This window comes from Clarias gariepinus, chromosome 5 (assembly GCF_024256425.1).
Source record: "Clarias gariepinus isolate MV-2021 ecotype Netherlands chromosome 5, CGAR_prim_01v2, whole genome shotgun sequence".
Taxonomy (NCBI): Eukaryota; Metazoa; Chordata; class Actinopteri; order Siluriformes; family Clariidae; genus Clarias; species Clarias gariepinus.
Window position 1 is genome coordinate 15,490,925 of NC_071104.1, and position 26,003 is coordinate 15,516,927.

The 26,003-nt window shown below is 35.8% G+C and overlaps 1 protein-coding gene across 3 annotated transcripts in view; it reads left to right on the forward strand.

Annotated features, from left to right (window-relative positions):
• Window positions 1-3,822: 3,822 nt before the first annotated feature.
• satb2 (SATB homeobox 2) overlaps window positions 3,823-26,003 on the forward strand; it is a 43,832-nt gene continuing 21,651 nt past the window's right edge. The window contains exons 1-4 of one of the 3 annotated variants that reach the window (XM_053495733.1): window positions 3,823-3,905; window positions 11,956-12,186; window positions 20,960-21,178; window positions 23,596-23,778. In XM_053495733.1, coding sequence (XP_053351708.1) covers window positions 21,004-21,178; window positions 23,596-23,778 — 358 coding nt within the window. In that variant the 5' untranslated portion in view covers window positions 3,823-3,905; window positions 11,956-12,186; window positions 20,960-21,003. Of the gene's footprint in view, window positions 3,906-11,614; window positions 12,187-20,959; window positions 21,179-23,595; window positions 23,779-26,003 lie in introns of those variants that run through there. The other 2 variants (XM_053495735.1, XM_053495736.1) reach the window with 2 other exon arrangements.

The window sequence follows — 26,003 nt, forward strand, 5'->3', positions numbered from 1 at the left end:
ATACCCGATAGAGTTTACATTCAGGCTGATTTGATACAAGCTGTAACAAATCACTCAAATCACTTGTGATACAATATACATTTTTGGGAAAGTGGCTTTAAAAACCCACAATATAGCCCACTCAGTTTGGCTAGAAAGTTTGAGCACTTCAAATTGTAAAAGCACCACCCTGATATATAACTTGTTAAAAATATCATAAGCCATACTATATTTCAGGAAAAGCTAATAAAATACTATATTAAACACATGCAGCATAAATACTGCCCATGTGTGGTATGATCATAGTGATTATGTGAACTAATATCAGTCATTTTATTCAGTGTCGGATATAAACACCTCCTTTGAGGGTGTAATGCTAAACTGGAACCAAGCTGGTTGTCTAACCATTAATTTGCATGCCTGCATTTGGATCAAAACACCCCACCCTTCATCTGCAAGTTTTTGTCATCTAAATAGCTGGGAGGCTATTAAGTTAATTAATGACACATGGAAGGATCTGGATCACCCACGATCACAGCTCTCACTGGCTTTATCTCTTCCCTTACTGTGGTACAGTACAAATACATAGACCTCCCTCTCTCTCTCTCTCTCTCTCTCTCTCTCTCTCTCTCTCTCGCTCTCTTGCTTAATTCCACTATATCAAATTAGACTGACTAATGTACCCCAAAACAGATCCCTGTCATGTATAACTTATTTAAACATCTCAATCATTTAAATTCCACCAAACTTATTTGGTACAAACTTGGACACGTTTCATCCCACTTTCATTCTTTATGCTTTTAACTTTCCTACCTGTCACACACTTAAAAGTTTCTATTAAAAGTAAAATGATGGTTTGATAGCTGGCTTGCAGTGGTGTGATGCCATGAACTAAGTGCGCTGTGTGCAGGAGTAGAGGGGAAGAGAGAGGAGAGAGGAAGATAATACTGTGCTGAAAGAGGATGATAAGAAAATTATTTTCCACCTAAACTTCAAAAACAACAAAAAGTCAATAGCTAGAAATACACTAATAAAGTGACAATGTCAATAATGCCTGGAAGTTGGGGGTAGGTTTGAGGCTGGCCCTGAGGGAATGTTCAACAGAGCTGGTGTGCGCTCTGATGAATATATCTGTATGTGATTATTTTGACAGCAGTTATAAACCCATAAGGCCTGGCCTCAGTTCCTGCTCTTGTTGATTTAAACCACCGCAGGCCATAAATAATGGCTGATTAAGTGGCCTATCTGGCTCTCTCAGCCCCCTCTGCCTGGGTGCGGGCCTGCGTCTTGAGTGCTGGCCCTCAATGTGTTCTGCATTAGAATTAGCGAGGAGCTAGGCGAGCTGTGAGGGGGGTGCCCCCTGTTGCCCCAAGTACCAGGGAAACCTTCAGTTTTTCAGATTTCAAAACCTTCAGTTTTTCAAATTTCTATACTTAAAATGTATTCCCTATAGGTAAAGAGGTTAGAACATTGAGTTCGATGATGACCAGCAAAATGATAGTCATGCCTCACAGTCATAAAAATACAATGTGCATTGCTTCAATAATTTGCAAAAGCCTATTATGTGCAGGTTGTAACATGTAGGTTTTCTATAACTGCTCTGTGTTTGGGTTAGTCACTTTTAATGCAGTGCATCCATTTTCCCCAGATGGCACTGGTGACGTGTGAGCCAGCTAAATTCATTGTTATTACAGGATTACCTTACATAGGTCAGAGACTTTGTATATAAAAGTGGGCTTTTATGGATATTTGTGGTTATTATTTCTGACTGTTAAAAATCTAGCAGTTTGTGCAGTGTAGAGCGAGTGTTTATGCAATAGCTTGTGTCGCTTTTCTGAGGTCCATGGACAAGATGGAATGATTGGACGGAATGCCTTTGATGCAGCTGTCGGAGTACAGTCCAGTAAACGCATAAGAAAACACTTTGGATTGGCAAAGGCTAATGAAGTTTGAGAGATATTTCACATGAAAATCTTCAGAGGTTTTTTTCCTTACTTCAATCTATATTTCAGCTACCCTGCTCCAATATGTTATGTCTCACTGCCGAGGTGAAAATTCCAAAATATGTGCTGAGGTGGTATTGATCATGAACCAGCTGGTTAGTCCTTATTTGTCCAGGCCAAGTCCCTGTAAAAACATCCCTTATGCTGCCATATGCAGTGAGCAATAATTCAACCTGATGTCTTGACTTTGCACAATGGCCTCCAGCCATCATTGCAGTAGTAGTGAGTACTATGGCACCTTACCCACTTTTAGAGGGGATAATATTTCAGCACTTTAGATTAGTAAACCAGGGTCCCATCAACACCTTTAAGAGGGTCACGCCTCCTTCTTCAGTGCAGGCTAAGGGAAGCTGAGTGGGCTATGCTATGTTAACCTGTCCAAGGGCAGGAAAGCAATAACAAACACAGGATCACAGGACTACCATGACCTTTGACTCTTACAACCTCTTACAAAACTCCTCAAAGATCACTATCATATATATCCACTTCAAAGCCTCCCACACAAATGTTTATTAAAATGTAAAATAAACGTAAATAAATTGTTTGTTGCAACTCCTGACAAAATGTAATTGACGAGATGTTCACATACGCTAAGAAGATGATGAATATCAAATTTAAAATGTAATTCTAATTTAGGAATTAGTATGTAAGAAAATCTGCACTGTATAGGTTTACATTATTTGCCCATGCAAATTCTAATGTCGTTGTTTTTTAATCATTCTTTAGGTGATTGGTAAAAAAAAAAAAAAATAGGTTGGGTTACTTATTTGTCGATATCTTGTGTATATAAATGATGAATAAATGGTTCATTATTATTTTATGATCTGAGTGAAAAGTTAAATTGATAATAATAATAATAATAATAATAATAATAATAATAATAATAATGATGATGATGATAATAATAATAAAAAAGTGGTATCTACTAACAACGCATTTATTATTATTATTATCATTAAATACTACTACTACTACTACTAATAATAATAATAATAATAATAATAATAATAAAAATAATAATAATAATAATAATAATAATAATAATAATAATAATTTGGTTGTTTTTGTTACTAGAGACACCATTTTTACTAAAGTTAAAATATAACATTGGGCAAATAACATGCCATAAATTCAAAAATAATTTCATGTTTCATGTTTATTTTATTAAAATGTGTCAACATACATAGAAACAACATAAAATGAAGTCTGTAGTGGCATCCTAAAACAGACATATCAAATTCTTCCATTTAGCTTTGCCATTGGGGGTTGCTTTAGTCCAGAGCTCTCAGACATGATTGGAGTTTTAATAAGGACATAATAGACCTGGCTCCAGCCCCCCTCTCCCTTCTCTTTCTTTCTGGCCACAGAAATCTAGTCCACTGCTCTGGAAAACTTCACAGTGCCAACAGAGATTTAGAATGTAAAGGCTATGCTCAGTAATGTTTAATAGTAGATACAGCTCACTGATTGTGACCTTCTCTACTTAAACAAATATGGCCTCCTCCTTCTCCGTCTCCTTTCTGGATTCCACATCCACTCCCCCAACAGCCTCCTTTCATCAAACTCAAACCTCAGGTTCATGGACTCCATCACAATATACAGAATCAATTTCTTTGTTAATTTGTGTGCAGCAGCTGATAATCAGGTGCTTTTGCTGGTGTCTGACTGCTTTGTGACAAGAAAACCTGAGCCATTTACAATGTTGTGACTGCCTTCTTTAGGTGATTGGCAGTAAATGATTGACACTAACAGTCATGGGAAGTTCCGCATTCAGGTCTGCAAAGTTGTACACCCATTTTGTTTACCCACAAGGCCATTCTCTTGTCAGTCATGCGTTCAGCAAAGAACATGCAAGTCAAGGAAGACAGCTGGGAAGACAAATTAAATGCAGTCTTAACAACCCCTTTACTCTGATGTAACGTGGTAAGTAATAAGCACATGACCCTTTGTTTGGATGGGTTTAAAAATAAACTGCATGTATAAAACTGAAAATATAACTATAGATTTCAGATCATTCAGATGAACATTTATAGGTTTTGTTTTATGTCCTAACAAAACAAAACTAGAAATAGTTTTCTCCAAAAGTCCTTGAGTTTTTTATAGTCTATAAGATTTTTTTCTGCCACACTTACTAGTTCTTCTTGCACCAGTGCTGTTTGCGTTCATGGTCTGCATCGGTACCATTGTCCACTGCAGCCCAAGCTGTTCACTGAAATACCCATGCCTATTAGTAATGTCTTTGGTTTTCTGTGCATTTTCTGTCAACTGAATGCAGAATGTATTTTTGCCTTGGTCTCCAGGACTGAGGTAATGGACTTTGAGCCTTCTGAAGTTAGTCTTAACTTTTTTAACTGTTGTTAGGAGTAAATTAAGTGTTAGAAGAGAACTACATAATTAGTATTAATTAATTTAATAATTATTCCTATACAATAACGTTAACGGATATGACTGAAAACATAACACTGACACAACACATTAAGGGCTTTATTATCCACGTTTATGTGACATATAGGCTATATTATAACCAGTGTCTCAGACAGAGACAAGGAAGTGTACTTCTGGAGCACTTTATACGTTAAATGGTAAGATCCATTGTAGAAAGAGAGAGAGAAAAAGAGGGAGAGAGAAAGAGAGAAGAGAGAGAGAGAGAGAGAGAGAGAGTAAGCAGGAGTGCAAACTTGCAAAATGATTTGAACTATGGTTGCTTAATTATTTAAAAACATAGCCTTTAATTAGAATAGTGCACACTGTATATATATTTTAGGCCTTTCATGGTGTGTTTTATCCGCTGATTATGTTAGAAAAATAAATTTCTCGGAACCAGAGTCAAAATGTAATTTCTGTCATCTACGTTTGGTTTCATAACCCTTTTATACTGTAATAATAAATGAATAAATAAAAATAACCTCGCTTGCAAATGAATCAGACTTCAACACTACACTTCTGTAAAGTAATTACAAAAAAGCTTGCTTTACAAAACCCATTAATAAATAATTAGAGTCATTATAATAATTAATAATTGGAACTGTGTCGGTCTCCTCGGTTAAGGTGCCCAAAATCACTCTTAAAACTTGACCAGTTTCTTTTAGTCTGGTCTTGTTTGCAAATTTTTAACAGGGCATAAGGTACAAGGGCTACCTCATACATGCTCTAATGAAGTATTTACAGATAATTTCAGCTGTCAAACACTTGTGGCCGATGACACAGTGCAGAGTGCTGGAGGTCGAAGCGTTTCTGCTCGTCGCGTTTCACTCAAGCGGATTTCATTTCAGCTCAGAGTCACCTGGAGCGCAGGGAAGTGCAGAGCTGTGGGCTTTTAACACCCAGCTCTCCTTACGCTTCCATTTGCTTTCGTTAACGTCCGGAAAAGCGTGAGAAAGTCACAGTTATTGTTAGTTATGCTGGACGAATTTGTGAAACTAAATGAATCTCTGATTTATTTAGTTATAAATATTTATTTATTTATTTATGTACTCTCTGAGGTTTTACTAAGAAGGTCACTGCTGGATGTCGTCACTGCATAAATGAATTGTCCAAACATAGGCACAGAGGTACTCTCCACAGAACTGGTCTAGAGTTAAGGAATTAAATTAATAATTTAATAATTTAATGGCATTAAATGATGGAAAATTAACACGGATTCGTCCGCCCTACATTCACGATAAATTTACGCAAGGTACCCAGCGAATGATAGAATTAGAGACTAAGAATAATTTATAATAACATTTGCATTACCTGCCTCGCTTGCAATATATCGATCCCTTTACTGGTACATAATACAACTATTTATTTTGTTTTATATAAAATAAAAAGGTGAACAAAAACAGTTCATAATTTAAATAATAATAAGTCAAAAACACTTCGTTTTACATAATTAATATAACATATAATCGTCATTGATATATTATTGTGATATAATATGATTCCTGGGAATCGATACATTGGGAATATTTATTATTATTATTATTATTATTATTATTATTATTGTCCATATAGCCTACGATACGAGGTGGACCGATTAGTGGAAGTCTAAAGAGTTTGGGTAGTTTGAGTCATGACCTCTGAATGGATGTAATTTGTTGAGGTTGGAGGTTCTCCTGCGCCGCCGCCTCTCCTATTAGAGTGTCATTTAAAGCATAAACGGAGCCAAACTAGTGCGAAAACTCATTATTTGGGAAAGAGATTATTTAAGCCGGTCATTTTACCATCTAATATGTGGAGCATGGAGATATGACGCAGGGGAGAAAAGATTCATCTTTAATGCTTAAAGGCCTGAGCCATTAAGTAGGTTTAGTTATTTAATTGAATTAATCACACAGCGAAAGTATAAAACCCGGAACATAATTTTAAACTCAGTAATAAGTATAACATAACATAAAACATTATGAATTGGTTATGATAGCATACTGTCTGATAATGGCATTTTAAAACGTGATATAAATATTTTAAGCTTAGGTTATTGAGGATTAAAATAATTAAAGTAAATTTTCAGCTATTATTTAGGTCCTGTGTGCACCTAAAGTGCCCTGTGGCAAAGGAGAAGTCTGGGAGCTGAAGCGCTGCTGCTGCCGTTAATCGCTTTCCGTGCTAATTAACACTGAAGTAAAGCGCGACTCCCTCACACCTCCACTCTCTCTTTCTCTCTCTCTCTCTCTCTCTGCAAACCCAAAGAGCATTTCAAATAGCTATTTTATAAACCGAAATGCTTTTTTTTTTTTTTTTAGAAATGTCTAAATCAAACAATTTTAATCTCAACAATAACTTTGTCATTATTATTATTATTAGTAGTAGTAGTAGTAGTAGTATTTTTTTTTTTAATGTAAAGACGGCCTGCACTTTACTAATAAATTGTCAGGCGGCTGAATGGGATTTTTTAGGAGGGTTATTATTATTATTATTATTATTATTATTTCGTTTGTTCTTAATTTGTATGTAAATTTAAATTTGTAGGCGAAACGTATATTTCCCTGCTTTAGCGCTGTTCAAAAACTTTGTTGTTAATTGAAAGGTTCTACCTGTAATCGATGCAAATTATTATTATAAGCAAAATAATTTTGAATATTTTCAATAAGAGTGGCGTTAATAGAATTAAAATGGATAGTTAAAACATATTTAAAAGTTTATTGTGTGTGTGTGTGTGTGTGTGTGAGAGAGAGAGAGAGAGAGAGAGAGAGAGAGAGAGAGAGAGAGAGACTGAGACTTACCACTAGATCGTGCTATTTCCCGGCCTTCCTTCTGCCATGCGCAGACTGGGTACTATAATGTCACTCCATTCTTTCATGGTATTTAGTCAATTGTGATCTTACATAAGATAAGATCATTATGTCATCTTATGGATATTCATATACGTTTTGTTCAGTACGGCTAGAGGTTGAAACACTTTACGAAGCACTATAATTTGCTCTCAATTAGGGCATCTGCCAAATGCTGTAAATGTGAATATAAATGTAATCTTTGTGTGTTTATTTCCTTCAAGTCTAACATGGTGACATTACTGTTAACTAAATCTTTATGTTGTGGCTCGAATATATATATATATATATATATATATATATATATATATATATATATATATATATATATATATATATATATATATATATATATATATATACTGTATATATATATATAACATAGTATGCGTGTGTCCTTAGCCTGCAATATACGTTTAAAACGACTTTTTTGTAATGATAGCAAATCTAGGCTAAATCCACGTGATATAAAGCGATCGTTCAAATTTAAATACAGTTTCAAACAAAAGTTGCGAAACTGCCATCATGTTCTGTTACAAGTTCCTCCCCTTTTCTGTGGTGCATCATACTGCATTGTTTCATAATTTCTCCCCCCTAAATGTTGTCACGCCCTGCATCACAAAAAGCCAATATGTCGGTCAGTCTTAACTTTATACAATATTGGGACCTTGAGTACTACATATTAGAAGTGAGGCAGAGCTGCTACTGAAGCCATGTGATCAAAAACATTACAGCTGATAGGAAAACCAAGGAAGGTCAGAACAGGGAGATCTCATTAACAATAGTCTGATAAAGATGCCGATTTGCTTGCTTTGAAAGAACATATATCCTTAAAAAAATGTACACATCATTTGTTAATTTGAAGAGAAGCATATGTATATAACCATGCAACAACATTAGTAGTTTTAACTAAAACTGATCGTCTTTTTTCTTCTTCTTTTTCTTCTTCTTTTACATTTGTTTTATTCTCTAAACACACTCACTCTTTAAAAAAGGAGCCATTCAACGTTTTCTCAAGGGTTCATTGAGGAGTTGCGGATTCCTCTCTTCCTAACAGAAATATGCTTGTAATGCCTTTCTGAGTTTTCTTTTTCTTAGTTCAAAGATTTTTTCCCCCAGAGGGACAAGATTTACTTAATGTTATACTTAGGATTTTTTTCTGGTTAAATATATTGAATCTCAGTAATCCACAAAGACATAAAGAGCATCTAACAATAATGAATTACAAACGGGAATCATTAAAGAGGGGGCGGGAATACAGTGTGTAGATCGTATCAACTTCTGGTCATAGAGCATTCCTGACACACAGATATTTTAATCTATACTCCTCCAAGACCCACAACCAAATTTATGTACTACATAATTTGCGCTCTTCAATAATTATTTAACTTTTATAACATGCTTGATTTTATAATAAGAGTGTTGTCTTTCAGGACTGGACTCGGACACTTCTGCAATAAAGCACGAAGAGTCAAAATACAAAATTTTAATATGTAGATAAAAAACGTTAAGCGTTAAGAATAAGTTTACAGTTTTAGAGAGCATAAATATTTCACCAGATCAACTATATTAGATTCAAGCAAAAAAGAAAAACCCAACACACTAAACATTTAATCATGTCAGAAAGCCATGTGGGTTGAAAAACAGAGTTGCCGACAGAAAACATTTTGAAAGTATAAACGGACAAAATATTGTTTCTGATTACTTCACCTTGCATATGTTACCACTAAATTATAAAATGTGGGTTGATAAGTATGCCCACAGAAATATTATGTATGCACTTAAATATTTCTGGTATTTAGATTATCTCCAGGGATTTTTGTTTGTTTGTTTTTTAGAAATTTTGCAGATGAAGCAAATGGAAAGAAAAAAACTATTTGCACTTATATGCTGTGGGCAGCATATAAGTGACATCCAGCTGTTTTATCCCGCTTGGGCCTATTTCATAGTTTTTGGTGCTATTTCATCATATTTATGCCTTCTCATTGAGCCAAGGGTTTTGTACACGCTGTGTTTTACCACTACATAATTACTTGTTTATTTTTTTTGTTTATGTAATTATACAACAACAGTAATAATAATAATAATTATTATTATTATTATTATTATTATTATTACCGATTACATTGTTTACCTTTCTCACCTCAAATGAGTAGTTTCTCTTTAAGCAGACCGATAACTTTAAAACGTCGATGTCATGTTGTTTTAAGGTATCCTGTGTATCAAGCGTTTCTGATAGCGATACATCAGTAGGTCTATAACCAACAACGGAATCCAAGATTTATGCTTAATGCTTTTACCGTTATTTAGTATTAAATATTTAAATGATCATTAAAAAAATTAAAAAAATGTCACTGAAACTTTAATACAATATTAATGCAGACGCTATTTATAGGAAAACAGACTACAGCCAGATCACAACTCCTTAGTGACTTTATGAAATTTTTTAACATGCTCGTGTTCATTCTTTATCCCTGTCAAATTAATTTATGTTTATTCTACTGTATATAGCCTGATGTTACCTAGGCATTATTAAAAATGAAAAAGCCTGGAAATCTCACCAGATGTTATGTAATGTCATGTCATTTTATAATAAAGTCACAGTTAGATGTGATAATCAAGCCGATAATTAATCAATTAGAAATTGCATTATTATTATTAGTAGTAGTAGTAGGAGGAGGAGGAGGAGTAATTGTAGTAGTGGTAGTAGTAATGTTATTGTTGTTATTGTTGTTTTTAACGAAACCTCTCACTCACTCAATCACATCTTCTATACCGCTTTATCCTGTTCTAACGAAAACTATTAATCTGAAATTACATACGTTAAATCAAAGCTCTCCAGAGGTTAGCTAACATTTGTAAGAACATATTTAGCAAACGGATTTATATGTAGTTTATGGTAATAGCTTGATGAGCCGTTTCTAATATTCAATCATGCATGCTTTCATCACAGTGAACAAGAAAATCTAATTTGTGTCGTTTTTTTTTTTGTTTTTTTTTTGAAGGAACAGAAACCACACCATGCTGATTTACTAGCTTTGGCATGCATAAACACGAGCGGAGCAACTAATTCACTGTTTTCTTCTCAGGTTTTATGTTGGGTTGCAAATTTTCACACACATCATAGACATCAGTAAATCTGAGACTGTACTGAGAATTTTTCTGCAATTGCTGGAAGCCCAGGAACATTGCGTTGAGGATTATTCTGTATCTGTTAAAGGCGGGGAAAGACATCATTAATAGAAAAAAAAACACTCCTGTAGAATCAGACTCGCGCACACACGCACCCCCATCTCACAGCGTGGCTTATTCATGCAAATTCTCCGTCAATAATAGCGAGGCACCTGAACTGCGGAGAATTGAGGAAAACATTATCCCGCCATGCACAGTGTCAGCACAGCTATCTTCGCCACCACTCTGTGCTGTTGAAGTCTTTGTAGTCTGCATATGATGGACATATTATTATCGCCTTCTAATAACCTATAATCATCGGATAGCCAATAGTGTGGGATGATGCTAAAGAATCAGACACAGCACAGTCCGCGTGTTCCAGCTCTCAGCACACTCATTACTGTGTAGCTCTGTGAAATGACTGAGCGCATCTGGAGTCACTTTTGAAGAAGGTAAGGTCGCTTTGCATGAGCCTGCTGGATTTTTCTGAACTGATCGAAGAGAACTTATTGTATGTTTGGAGGCTAAATGGGGTGTATTTCGAGTGCATGATCAAACTTGTTTTCAGAAAGGAACCCTTTGGGTCTTTTTTCCCAAACAGGAGTGAAGCGATAAGAAACATTTTAAGATGCTTAAAATTGACCGATTTTGTGTCTATATGTTATTGTCGTGGGATTTTCCCCCCAGCCGTTTACCTTTTCCAGTGTTAAGGGGAAGAATGCTTTGTGTAACTGTGATGTGAATGCGAGGCGATAGAGCGCAACACATGTAGTTGATCATCTTCGGATTCAAGTCATATTAACAGCTGATTGCATAAGGCCAATTACTTCTTAACCTGCAGGGAAAAGTGTTACTAAACTCTGATTAGAATGGTCCCGAGTTATATATCAGCCCTTGCATGCACACGGTCGCTTAATGTTTGTACTCAATAACCTAAAACATATTAATCTCAGATAGTGAAAGACTTTTCAGATGTCCGCTCTAGTTACTGTGTGAACATAAAAAAAAAAAGAAATGATCACAGATTAACTCTATGGCGCTTTATTGCCAAGATGACATGGATGGGATTAATAAACTGGATCTGACCCCCCCCCCTCCCTCCCTTCTCTCTCTCTCGCTCTCTCTCGCTCGCTCGCTCTCTCACTCACTCCCTCCCGCGCGCGTTCTGTCAGTCAGCGCGCGCTGGCACGGGAGAGATTGAAAGTGACATACACACTCACGCGCGGCCGACCTCGATCTTTTATGTCGAAGAAGAGGCTTCTGCTGCGATAGCTCGCTTCTGAGGAGTGAATCGACAACCGCAGGTCCCTCGTCTCCTTTATTTCCTTACGCGCTCCCGCGCACTAGGACTTGGCCGGTTTATAACGCGCGCGCTGTCTCCTCGCATTGCGCCCACACGAGCTCGCGGCGGACAAAAACTGGCTGCACTTCCGTCACGGGGAACTTGTGTCGCTTTGCTGGTCGGATCTCCGTCTCTGCCATTATCGCTTTCTCTCTCACCCCCTCCTCTCTCTCTCTCTCTCTCTCTCTCTCTGTCTCTGTCTTCCCAGTCATCTTTGCCGCCTCCTCGCTTTAGACTCTGGCTTCCAGTCCCGCGTTCACACACAGCCTAAGTGTCAAACCGCCGATATCACCGAGCCGATTTCAACCCACCGATATTAGCAACACGCCGATTCCAGCCATCCTCGAAGCAGCAAGAAGATCAGCCCTGGATTCTCTACTTTTACTCAATGGACAGAGTCCTCTCAACGGCCAGCCCCGATACCAACACGCCGTGAGCAGTAAGTTCATCTCCATACCTAACCGCTTGTCTCAGTTTTCTCCAGGCTTTAGCACACGTGCTGTTTTCCCCTCTGTTTTCAGATGGTACACTTTAGAACAACTCGTGCCTTTGTTGCTGCTGCTGCTGAATTATCATCTACAAAGTCCTAGATATGGAGTTTATGATGCCCATCTGCTCGCACTGTATAGCCTTAATTTACCACGTAGGATTGTGATATATAGCTTTATATTAATATTTATATCAACATGGAAGTTAATTTCCATCTTCACATTTATTTATACAGCGACATAACCCATCCACCATTTATTAGGATCACTGCATGCTCAGTATGGCGTTAACTGAAACAACGTAAAATTACTATTGATCATTTTAAATGAAGGTGAGTTTACACAGAGTTTTGTGTTGTAGCACATTGCACCTTTGGACTCAGACAGCTTATGATGTTAATCTTCTAATATTAGTGAACATTAACACACACACAAGAGCTACCAGCTGTTAAGTAAGTTTCAGTTACAATATATTTAACATCTGTTAACCTAAAATATTAAGTCGAACTTATGCGTGTAGTGTAAATGCTGACGGCTACAGTATAAACTTACTGTAAATTAAATTCCCAGTGTTGTTCAATTAAAATGGGCTTGTGACAGAACAAAACATAGTTTATAAAAACCTATTAAAGTTAATTAATAGATACCTGATATTTAGAGTTTCCTGTTATTAAATGAGTTATAGATATTTAATAAAAGCGATTATATAACGAATTATTATTCTAATTATTGAATTCTATAATTAATTATCTAAATTGCAATTCAATCATAATTGTGCTTCTACTACTTTTATTTATAATAATAATAATAATAATAATAATAATAATGATGATGATGATGATTAATTTTATTATGTGAATCAGCAGACACTCCTTGTGCATACTTTTACTATTCAACTGTTAGTATTCCTACAGCTAATAATAATAATAATAATAATTATTATTATTATTATTATTATTATTATTATTATTATTTTATTATAGTTATAATAAAAATAATAATTATTATTATTATAATTATAAGACGTGTGTTTGACGTTTTATACAGCTAATTTATATTTCCTAGACAGCAATAGCTCCCATTAATTTGCAGCTGAGCTGAATTACCTGCGAATTGAAGTTAAACTGTGTAAAAGAATCGGATCCGAGGTTCTGGAGTTCTGGAGTTTTTCTCATTACAAAGCAGATGAGTTACAGGTTATTACAGCTGCACACAACTGAGTAACAAATTAGTTCAACCCGAGAGCATGTCGCGCTTTAAAGGCGCCGAGTGTTATGCGTTAGCTGTCCAAGTCAATCATACTGTTCAACAATATAAGTTTAGAAAAAAAAAATATATATATAGTTTTTGTTACTTATATACCAAAATATATACCGTTTATGTGACTTTGAAAAGACACAATCGTTCAATAGAAATATAAGACAGAGGCGTTTTGGCGTTCCTCATTTACTGCCACCTTCTGCCCCGTGGAGAATAACCGCACCGCGCACAGCCAAACTCCTTCCCATCCAAACCAACCTCTCTCTCTCTCTCTCTCTCTCTCTCAATATTTTACTTCTTTTTAATTAACTTACATTTTTCGCTTTAAAGATTAGGTTCCATTAGGTACCCTATGTCCCTTATAAATATTGGATAAGAAACTGTAATCACACCTAAACTATCTTCTGTTTTATCGTTGTATTTTCTTGAGTTTCTTCTTCCTAAGACCGGTCCGAATAAAATTGATCTAAAGCACACTTTCAATGGATCGAGAAAGCCAGTAGAGTGTTTTAATCACATATTAATGAACACGTTACCGGACACAGGACATGAGTGTGATGTGATTTGTTTTGCCTGCAGCTTTATTTTGAATCAATTATTTATTTATTTTCGTTTTTTTTTTTTTTTTTTGCACGTTCACAACTACTCAGAGACAGCTTTAACTACAGTTAAAACTAATTGATCTTGTATGAATTAATAGTGGTTTTTTTTTTTTTTAGAATAATAATGTCTTACTTGACTTACTTAAATTTATTAATCGTCCATCTTTAAAGCATTTACAATAATAAAAAGAACTTGACTTAATTGGAGAACACACGCATGTATATATTAAATTAGTAACGTGATGAGTTAGTGTTTTAGTGTTGGTAAAGCGTACAAACTTCCAAAAGGGAAACCAAAACGCATTTGAAAGAGACTTTCATAAGTCACTCTGTGCGACTTATAAAAACACTATCTATCCATCCAGAGTCGAAAGGAATACTTCTGACATGCAAATGGAACTAAAACGCAATAGTTTTGACTCTTATTAGTGCCACAAACTCTGGAGTAAACACGCAAATGAAACAAGCAGAAGCATATGGAGCAGTGCGCAGGATTCAGGATCGGATTGCATGTGACTTTCGCCTCTCCATTCAGGCCTCGGTTTATGCATACAATCAATGTTTATAAAATATGAATTATATTTTAGAAGGCACTAATGCCTTTCCCATGCTTGTGAGAGACAGGGATGTTTAGTATAGAGTTGCCCTGAAGCAGCTGTTAGCGTTAAGGATTGTATCGTTGTTCGTTTTGAAGTGGAACTGGTGCGTTCAATATTCATTCGTATAAACTATGCGCTTCGCTCTTTGACTTTTTCTCCTTTGCTGAAGACTACAGAAAAAAAAAATGTCTCACGATTTCCCAGGCTTGCCTGACATCTCGACAGCTTCTTACAATCCCCACAACGTCCCAGACCGCTCACTACCGAGTCTGTCGACCCAAGGAGAAGAGTTTGCGCAATATTTTGTCTTACTTTTTGACACCATACTATGCTGTTTGTTTAGTTTAGTTCCACGCAGACTTCGCAACGCGTGTATGTCGGTGTGCGTTAATCACCTCAGAGATTATTCTGGTGGTTAAGAACAAATTTACAAAGCCAAAAATCTTTTGCTATTTGAATAGCATACTGTACGTATGAACATAGCTCAGTCTAACCTACTGTATGGCCTCGTGCACTACGTATCCATAGGGAGACGAATGTTGTTTAAGGCCAGAGAGTCGTACTATTGCATATCGATGTTTATTTCAACTCCACAAGGTTTAATTGTGAGCTCGCATTAGAGTCAATGCTTTTCCTGTATTGCACATTTTTTTTTACTTCGTTTTACTTTTAAACCTGAACTAGAAACGCACTTAACTGGTTTTGTTTTTATTTACTTTTTTGTATGCTGTTTTAAAAGCTTTTCTTCTTACTTTATTCTAAGCTGATCACTCTGCCATATGGTGCAGATCATGCGTTTTATTCTCAATTGGTAATTTCGTCACCGTTAATGCTTATTATTTAGACAGACAATTAAATAGCAACCACACTTTCCCAGCCCTGTACCTGTAAGGTAAACTTGTGGTAAATATAAACAGGTTGACAATCATTGCAGTACTATATTTAGGCCTAATCTTTCTCAGCTCTGTGGATTTCACTGTGATTGTTGGATAACTCCTGTTTTTAAAGTACCAATATACGTATATATCCACAGTATCAGGCTGTATTAGGCTACTGTCTTCAGCATTATTTGGACAAATATCCAAGCAGTATTTGTATACCCAAGCAGGGTATTTCCAAGTATATCCAAGCAGAGTATTTCACAGTCCTGCACCCTGTTCTTGTCTGCCTTGTCAACCATATGTGACAACTGTGAGACTTACTGCTGTGAGTCAGTGTGTGGTCCCTGCAAGTGTCAGAGCAGCAAGCCTGTTCTGTGGTTAGTGTATAGGTGTGTGTAAGTGTGTAAGTGTGTGTGTGTGTGTGCATGTGTGTGTGAGCGTGTCACATGTGTTTTTGCCTATATTTGCCTGTGTGTACACACGCTTGGGGGGAGCGTAATAAAGTCCTACCTCCAACTCTTTGTCTTTTACTACCAAATGAGATGTTTACGAGCAAGCTGAGTCTCGAGAAGATCTATTGCAGTCCCACAACTGCTCAGCCACCAATTCTGCTTCTTCACCACATGGCACACTCCACATGTCACCAAGTCAGGTCTTTCTTCCATTCTTCAATAGCCTCATTTATTTTTTGATACAATATGATCTACAGCACATATTACGTGACGTCTTCAAAAATTTCTATACTATACGTACATTCCTTATTTTTTACACATCTTTCAGTGGAATGTGTACACATTTTGCACTGCATGTTATGTTATGTTCTTTTAGTTTTTTAGGTTTAGTCGCTAAATTGCTTGCCTTGTTATGTGTAAATTCTATTTAATTATCTCTGCTGGTTATGCTGTGATCGGCTATTAAATGCATTGCTGATAAGTTGTTATCTGTCTTTCCCCTCCTTCCCAACACACACCTGTACAAGAAGAGACTCTGAATGGGGCCTTCATAGATGTCCCTCTGACCCTCTACTCATCCTTTATCAGCACTCCAACTCAGCCCATATTTTAATAACCATGCAATAAATGACTATTACACAGCTATTCTCTGACCAATGAGGTTAACGCCTTAGCACATTGTCACCACACAGATATGAGCTAATAGTGCTACCATGGATCAACCTATGTTTATTTCATTATTTACTAAGTTCATTATTAGGAAAAAAAAAGATAGGTTTATCAGTGCTGTCAGGTCACATCTGTAGTTTTATGGTGTTTAGGAATAAGGAACTTAATGCGTATTCATTTTTATTTATTTTTTTATTTTCTCTTTTTGTGTTTCTTTTTCTACTGATTACATCAATGCTACATGCCACTAGCTTACAATGACAGTATTACTCCACAGGAAAAATATAATGTAAAAATAGTGAGAGCCATAAGAAACCTGCATTGTGGTTACTGGAGTTTAGAAATCAAAGTCTCTCAGGACATGTTCCATTTATTAAACAAACTAGACGATTATAGCATGTATTTAGTCTGAAGCAGATATTTATACCGATCTGTTGTGATCTGTAGAGTTTAAACAGGCAGCATATTTATCACCTTCATTGAATCTATCACTCTCCATGTTCCTCCAGGTGGATATGGGTTTATCTTATTGAGTGAATCTTTTAATCTGCCTTCATTAATCTACATAACTGATTTGATGTCCAATGTGTTTTACTGATATAAAAAAAGATATGCGCTTTTCAAACGCACAGAATTATTGCATTATGGTAACAGTTGCACAATATCCTCATGTTCTCTTTTCTCTTGAGGTGCAATTTTAATCTAATCTATATTGTATACACAGAACAAACATATGTATATCCTTTCTATTTACATCTAAACCATATGAATTTAATTTCATACAGCAAGTTGTATTTGGTCTAAGGTAATCTGATTTCGGCATTTAGATTTCTTTGCCTTGACTAGGATTATAATATTTAAAGAATGGATTATAATACCACCTTTTCTTTTTTTTTTTTACAATATTAACAACAATATTACAGCACTTAACATTAAGATGTCTCAAATAGAGTGAATTCCCAAGTATCATTTTGGATCCAACTTATCTTCCCTGTCAAATATTTGTAGTTTAGGAAGAGGGAGTAGGAGGACAAGTAAAACATGATAGAGTGAGAGACAGAGGAATAAGCACACTGATGCAAACTAAGATGCAGACCATTTCTTGATTGTGATCAGTGGTAGCGTCATTAGGCTCAGGCAGGTCAGGACCTGTGCTCTACTGCAAAGGTACAGAAAAATCAACGGGATCAGCATCTCAAATCAGCTTTAAAGTAGATGAAAGACACTGAGACACCAAGAAGGGCAATGGACAGAAGCATTTTAGATGTCTACAGTGATTTGATGGTAAAAGGAAGATAATAAGATGCAAAAAGCAAGATATATGAAATATTCAGAAGCGGATCTTTCATTAAAATAAATATTCCATACAATGCATGTAGCGTGACATACAGTATAGATTCTTCTCACCCATGTCTTTTTGTCATGCACAACATTGCTTCTTTTATTTTCTCTCATATATCAAGATATATATATATATATATATATATATATATATATATATATATATATATATATATGTTAAAGATTACAGGCTTCGTTTTGTTAAGTGTTTATTAAGATTTTTATGGCCCCAGTGGGATCTGTAGTCTAATAAATACAGAGACAAACAGGAATAGGCGTGCATTTCAGATCTATGACTTCCCTTAGAATTAGTGAAGCCTTCTGTTTAACACTAAGTTGAGGGTTGTTTTTTCTTACCACTTTTATGGATGACATATAGTGAGATTAGTGACTCTTCATTAGGTCTTAAAAGAGTAACTTGTAGTTATTAGAAGATTGTCCTCTCGTTAACAAAGAGTGACTAGCACAAAGTATAATCTCTAATGTAGAATTAACAACTACGGTGCTGATTTAAGATGTACAGTGTTCCTTTATTTATAGCTAAATTATAAACATTCTTATTTGTTAACACAAGAGATTATGTTGAACATTAGCTAAGCTGTTTTGATTTCGGCTTATGCTCATGTCATTTTCATTTGTTTCATTTGGTTCACATTTTACGCTTTTTTACTTTTTTCTCCAAGTTTAGGTCCTTGCAATGAATGTAAATGGTGTGTTTTACTTATATGTGGCTGCTGTCAATTACACTTAAGCAACTTTAAATTGAACAGTATTTTATTTTATTAACTTATTTTATTATTTTTTTATTATTATTTTTGTTAAGATCTTGCTTTTTGGTTTGTAAATCAAGAAACATAGCAATTTCACAGATAATGCTAGATGCTAGATGATGGGGATGATGATGATGGTACAGGGTGGCCTAAAATCCTGGCATTATAGCAAAAATGTATTTAAAATAAGAAATGACAGCAAATGTGCAAATTGATGACCTCTGACTTTGGGGATCCTGTGTATAAGTTGAATACAATAACACTGAACATTGGTTAATTCATCAGACCTAACGGTGTTTCATGCAGATGTACTTCTTTAATACAACTATGGTTCTGGGCAAAATTCCGATCTCCCCAAAGGTAAAAATCCAGTATTGTCTGGTTCTACTTGATCTTCTATAAGTCTGAAATAAAAAGAACAATATAAAATTTAAAAGTGTGTTATTGGAGACAGGTTTGTGAAAGCACTATATAACTCATAATTCAGCAGTACCCAGAATCATTTATTTTTACCCGAACAGCATTTAAGTGTTGTGTTCCTCCTTTTTTCTGCACTCATTAAACCACAATGAATTTAGCCTTTTGCTTTACTGCCCTAGTTGAAGTTTTAATCACTCTGAGGTTAATGGCTTTAATTTATTATTCATTTTAAACATTTATTCCCACCTCGTAATGCTCCTCCAATTTAATTTGTACTACATTGGTACAAGATTTGTTCTTAAAGCCCAGAAACAAATTTAACATGCTTGCACTATAGGATTATTCTGCTTCAGTGTTAAATTACATATAAATCAGTGATTTTAAAATATAGCTTTAAAATGTAGATTTAATTTAAATTTATTTAAAATTTAATGTCCTTAAAATACACATTTTGCTACTGAAACTAGGACCAGTTATAAACAGTGGGCAAAGTTTCATTACAGCAGTACCTTATCTGTTTGCTTCTGGAATTGATGGCAAAACACATGCCTATTACTGGTAAAACTGGTTGTTTGTTACACTTTATAGTATTCTGCAGCTACATTTGTGCAAATAATGTTTTCTTTTTTGCTAAATTTTAGACATTTCTTTTTGGGGCTTTTTTCACCTGCTTTCTCTGAGACCACATTTGACCACAGCCTTTGCTTTGTGGCGGGAGTAAAATGTAAATTGTGTTTCTCCTCCTCCACTTGGCTAGTAGTGTGTGAGTACTCATTCTTTTACACTTGGCAGGTGAGCCGCCCTGCCTGGCATTCATCCTGATGGACATTACCAATATTAAAGGTTTGGCTGAAAAACAAGAGCCCTTGGAATCCAGCCCAATTAAGCACACATGTGTGCATAAATATGTAATCATTAGAATTGGTAATCTGTAACTATATTATTGATAAAAGGAAATATTGACCAAAAATGCAAATCACCCAAATATAAAATATCACTCTTTTGATACATTTTATTAAATCATCCTTGTAGAGCCATACAAATACCAAACTATTACGCCTATAAGAAATAAACACACAAACATGTGCACACGGACACACGCATATGCATATGCACATGCTTATACAATTATTTGCCAGAAAAGTCTGACAGACATTTAACCCTTCATTGCTCTAACACACACATAAGAAAATATAAATGCACACAGAATGTAGTTTACATTCCCTGTAGACACTGGTGCAGAACAAGATGCATAGTCAGTCTGTTTGTTGATTGGAGTGATAAGGCCCGAAGGAAAGGTCCTGTTGGTTATAGGACACTGCTATCAGTTTAAGCTCTACCACCTGGATGTTATTCCTCATAAACCCACCTAGTGTTCCTGGGATAGACCCGGGATCAACCACGACCCTGAACAGGATAAAGTGGTTACTGAATTTGAATGAATAAAGATTGTTACAGAATTTGCATTATTAGAGTGCGTTAGATTGTATGTAAATCCCTTATATAGCATTCTGAAAGCAATTGCTCCGGCATTTAGCACTCTGATGTCTAGTAATAGTAATAAGCAACTGGACCTTTCGTCATTAACGCCTGTTCAAGTGGATTCAGTTTAATGTCATACACAATCAAAATGTCTTGGATGACGGAAAATAAACTTAGCAAGAATACCTACAACACTTATTATATCGTATGTATATCCATCTACATGTCCATCTTTGTCTCTTCATCAGGTCCGTACTCCCTGGCCGGTGTTCCCCCTGCAGTGTGGAGGGGGATGGAGCGCGGAGGAGGAGAGAGCCCATGTTTGCGCGAGAGCCCAGAACGCCGAACTGCTTCCAGCCCAGATCTGACTGGCCCCCCTCCAGGCAAGATAAGCCGTCTGGAGCTGAATGGCAGCCCTACGGGACCACGCATCCGCCACAACGGAGCTCCACAGAAAGCTCTAGGAGGTACGACTCCAAAAGCAGCAATAGTAAAACAGCAATAGTAAAATGCCCGAGGTATAAACGTTTATGTATAGTGTCCTGTAATGTCCTGTCCAGAGTGTTTTTTATGCCTTAAGTCCAATGTACCCGGGAAAGCTTCTGAACCGTACACCTGCCCTGACCAGGATACACAATTACTTAAGATAAATGAATAAAGTCTTTCTATGTACTTCAAATTCAATCTGCATAAGACACCATTGTTTTATTGGTACTTATAGAAAAAGAAAACAAAACTGTAGTTTGTTTTAGTAGAATAAATACTCAGAGGTTTAGACATTTGAATCCTTAGAAAAGAATAATATAAATGTAATATGCAATAATATATAGATTTAATAGGTTAAACCAGCTTCAACCAAATACTAGCCTAATCTTTTGCATCTTGTGCGTTTTCTACTGTGTGTCTGAGCTTTTTATTAGGCTAGATTAAAAGGCTAACTCATTGCCTATGAAATGAATCAATTCCATCCTATACACCAACATGGCCTGCGGAGTGTCATGGGGACAATATAACACCAAGTGTAGTTAATAAAGTAGCACTGTAGGGGCCTGATTTATTTGCCTAGGTCATTCATTGATAATAACTTCCCAGATGCAATCACGCACACAGACACACACAGATACATACACACAGTGTTGTGAAGGAAATAAAATGTTGGGTGTAGTCGTCATGGTTGTTGTGAGCAGATAACATTACGTGGCATGTTTTTTTTTTTTTTTTTACACACAAAAATACAAAGTCGATGTGTTTAGTTATTACATCCCCCAAATGTATAACGCACACATGCATTCATGTATGTGTGCATCTGATTTAAAGGATTTAAGGAAGGATCAGTGGTGTAGAAAGGCTTTTCCTGTGCCCGTGTGCTGAAAGCTGGGGTCGATGGTTAATCCTAATGAGGGGTTGTCATTGAACATAGGAAACTTAGTGTGCTTCCTATAAACCACAGCAGAGCAGTAAGGAAAGGGCCACACACGTACAGTCATATACATGCTCTCACTTCTGTATATATAGTAAAGTAAATCATAAGTGGGGTTAATTACTCCACCTGACTTATATTAACACAGTAGTATACCACCAATCAAACATATCCACAGCCCACAGGCACAGGTCTGTACAGAGATAGCAATTAGGCTGAATGTAGTTACAGACAAGATCTATGCTCATAGATATACTGCACACAGATGCCCACACAAAGTGTTGTGACAAATAAAGCTGATAGATTAAACTTTATGGGCAGGATAGAGAGAGAGAGAGAGAGACTGGGAGCGTGTGTGTGTTGACATTTATATTTCCCTGTTGGGGGAAATTCACTTACTTGATTTGGCTCAGGCCCATAGTGTAACTCACTCCATAAGAGCATTTGTGATCGTGAATTGGGAGCTAGTTTGATTAATGGGGAGGAAATAGAAATATAGGAGCTGATTGATTAAAACACAAGGCTTGGTTAGGTGCTATATATACAGTATATATTGATATGCATATACAAATATAGTTTAATACATAAATGTTATTATTATGCATAGGAACATAACACTTATGCTCTCTTCAGTCAGTTTCTAAATATATTGAGGGAAAAAATCTTGAATCAAAGTAATAAATATGGCTCAAAACTGTAACAATTTTACGTTTTTTTTATTACTTTGAACTAGTTTTAAATTTTTATTAGTGTAGAGAGAAAAGAGGCTATATACATTTACCACCACAGCAAATCACACCACAATAAGCCTCTATATATTTTTGAAGCACATCTGTGAGACAGAATGACAGACAGAGAGAGAGAGAGAGAGAGAGAGAGAGCATGTGTGTGTTTCACCCAACTTGGCTGTTATTATTAGCGGTCTGGTTTGCCCGACGCTTTCAAACCTTCATTTCTTTAATTAATTTAAGCCACCAGAAGACTGTAGAACAAAGCACATCAAGAAAAATGCTCTAAATGGGGGCAGGATTTGCAGAGAGAAACAAAACGTTTATATTTACCCAACTGATGCAGCAGAGATCATGAAACTGTGCAGAAGAAAAGCAATCAGAGATGATAAAGGGTAAAGTTTGCAATGTACTGTATGTTGCAATGTCTAACTAATTAAATGAACAACATATTACTTCTATTATCCATGTAACCTAAAGGGTTATCAGTTCAGCTTGTAAAATGGAGACAGGGCAATGCTTGATAATTCGCGGATGTTTGATAAAGGATTGATTATTTGTATGGCTACTAGCCAACTCGGATCATCATTAAATATGTGATTAACCTATTAATCATTAAGCATTTATGCATTGATGACTTATCTTAAGTGTTCAGAAACAGGTGCAGTCAGAAATTCTGTCACAATCTCTGTCTCTCTCTTTCTCTCTCTCTCTCTCGCTGTCTTTCTCCCAACAGGTCTAATGATTCCCGTCTTCTGCGTGGTAGAGCAGGTAGATGGAGGGATGGTGGTGGAGGGGGAGGGCAGAGAGGAGCATGCAGAGTTTGTACTAGTCAGGAAGGACATTCTCTTCACTCAGCTGGTGGAGACGGCGCTACTTGCACTCGGCTACTCCCACAGCTCAGCAGCCCAGGCCCAGGGTGAGTCCACCAGTGGAAGTCACACTTCCTTATATTGTTCTAAGCTCAATTTGCAATGATTATGACTTATTCTGGTCAAGTGGAGCAGTGTGGTGTGGATTACTGGGGTGATTACTGGCAGACTAATAATTGACTGATTTAAGGTTATTGAATCAAATTATTCAATCACATTTAATATACAGTCTCAGATATCATATGTCAATCAGGTAACATGATGAAGAGCCCATTGAGAGTTTGTGCAGTGCAGTTTGGACATTTGACTAGTTCCCACACCGCAGAGTGGTTGTGGTATTGTTGTTGTTGTTGTTGTTGTGGTTTTACTCATTTATTCAATAAAATATTGGAGGTAAAGTGTTTCAGAAGTTAAGGTTATTAGATTCAAGTGTAGGCACCGTATTAATAAGACAATATTAATAAGGTGGTTAGTGCATGATGCAGATGATCTGTAGTCGTATGTAGTCAAATGTTATCGTACATTTTAATTATTGTGTGTGTGTGTGTGTGTGTGTGTGTGTGTGTGCGTGTGTGTGTGAAGTAGACAAATAGTTTGTAAGTATGCTAGCAACAAAAGGATTATAATGAAATAAATGTATTGTTATATATAGTTCTCAAGGCATCTTCTGAATGTGCAGGAAGGATAAAACATCAATTTAAGTGACAATTTATATAACAAAGACGTCATTCTCAAGAGCGTAAACCCAAACATTTCTTAACACATTTTGATCTTCTCTCAAAGGTATAGCATCAAGTTAAGATAATTTTGTGATACCACAAGTCTGCACTACTTTTAGGGAAATTATAACGTTTGTAAATTTTACCTTCTTATTTGCTTTAATTGATATTTAAAGAGAGCAGTCATTTTTTAATTCTTAAGTAAGACATTTCTATGAACAATTGAGTGTTATTTTTTAAAATAATAAACAGAGCATTGGTTTTAATTAGGAGTGCATCTAATTGTCAGTTAAAAATAAAAGTATTACACACAGATTTAAAAAAATCACTAGTTTCAGTGTAAGCTACAGTACAAAATCCACCAAAGCAATTTTTTACTATCAAAATATTTATCAGCAAAATATTTATCGCAGAATATTTATACCACCAATTTGTTTTTTTAATATTGATACCATCAAATATTTATATTGATATCTTTATGTTTCTCTATGCATATACACTGTAATATTCTGTAGCGTGCAAGGGGCATTCAAGTCAAACTGGGACTTTTGATTGTGCAGAATAACAGAACACAGAATAACAGAATAACAGTTATGAGAGTAAAAAACTGTATAATCCCCTGCTACACTAAATTACTTATTTCAGCATTTCACATAGTGCTTGAATACCATCAAGGCAGAAAGATTTCTCAGCATGCTGGAGCCATAATTAGACTGCCTGCATATCTGAAATGCTGGCCTCCCAGGAACTCCTGTAATGACCCAAACATTAGGAAATGGGCAATAGCCCCCGGCTAAGTTCCTTCTATAATGGTTGGGATCATCATTCATGGACGTATAGCCTTCTGTAAAACGTTTGCACAATTTAAATGTTTTACTGGTGCTAGGAGTCTTCCCACTGTACTCTGCTTGATGTCTTATCTAAAAATTGCTTTTAAGACTTTATTCACAAAAAAAAGCCCCTTTTTTGACTTGAACACCCCTCAGAATACTGCATTGTAATATGTGTAATCTGTGATATTAAGTAAGATATTGAGTTCATCAAACAGGAATATAATCTTTTTGGAACGCATAGCATTACGGTATACCATATAAGTAATTCTAGAGAATTCTTTTTTCTCTATCTTACAAAAAACTTTAATTATATTAAAGTATAATACTTTTAATATATATATACTTTTAATGAAATAGTATCAGGACACATGTTTGTTTCACATAATCTGCCAGAAAAATTCATGTGAGCAAATAAAATATAAAAAAGCATTGAAAGGCTTATTAAGTTTATAGTGTTGCAGCTAAGAAAACATTTTTTTTGAAAAACAAAGCATTTTTTAATTAATGTGTTGAAGACTCTACAACACATTGCAATAGTCAATAAGTGGCAGAAGGCCATATGAAACGAACAGAAGAGATAGAAGAAAAAAACACTAATGCTTGTTTTTGTGAAATGCAGGGGTGGTTCCGTCATGGTCTGGTGGTACATATTTTAACCAGTGATGTAGCAGATCTGGTCAAGACAGTGAAATAATGAACATTTAGTCTTATAAACAGATT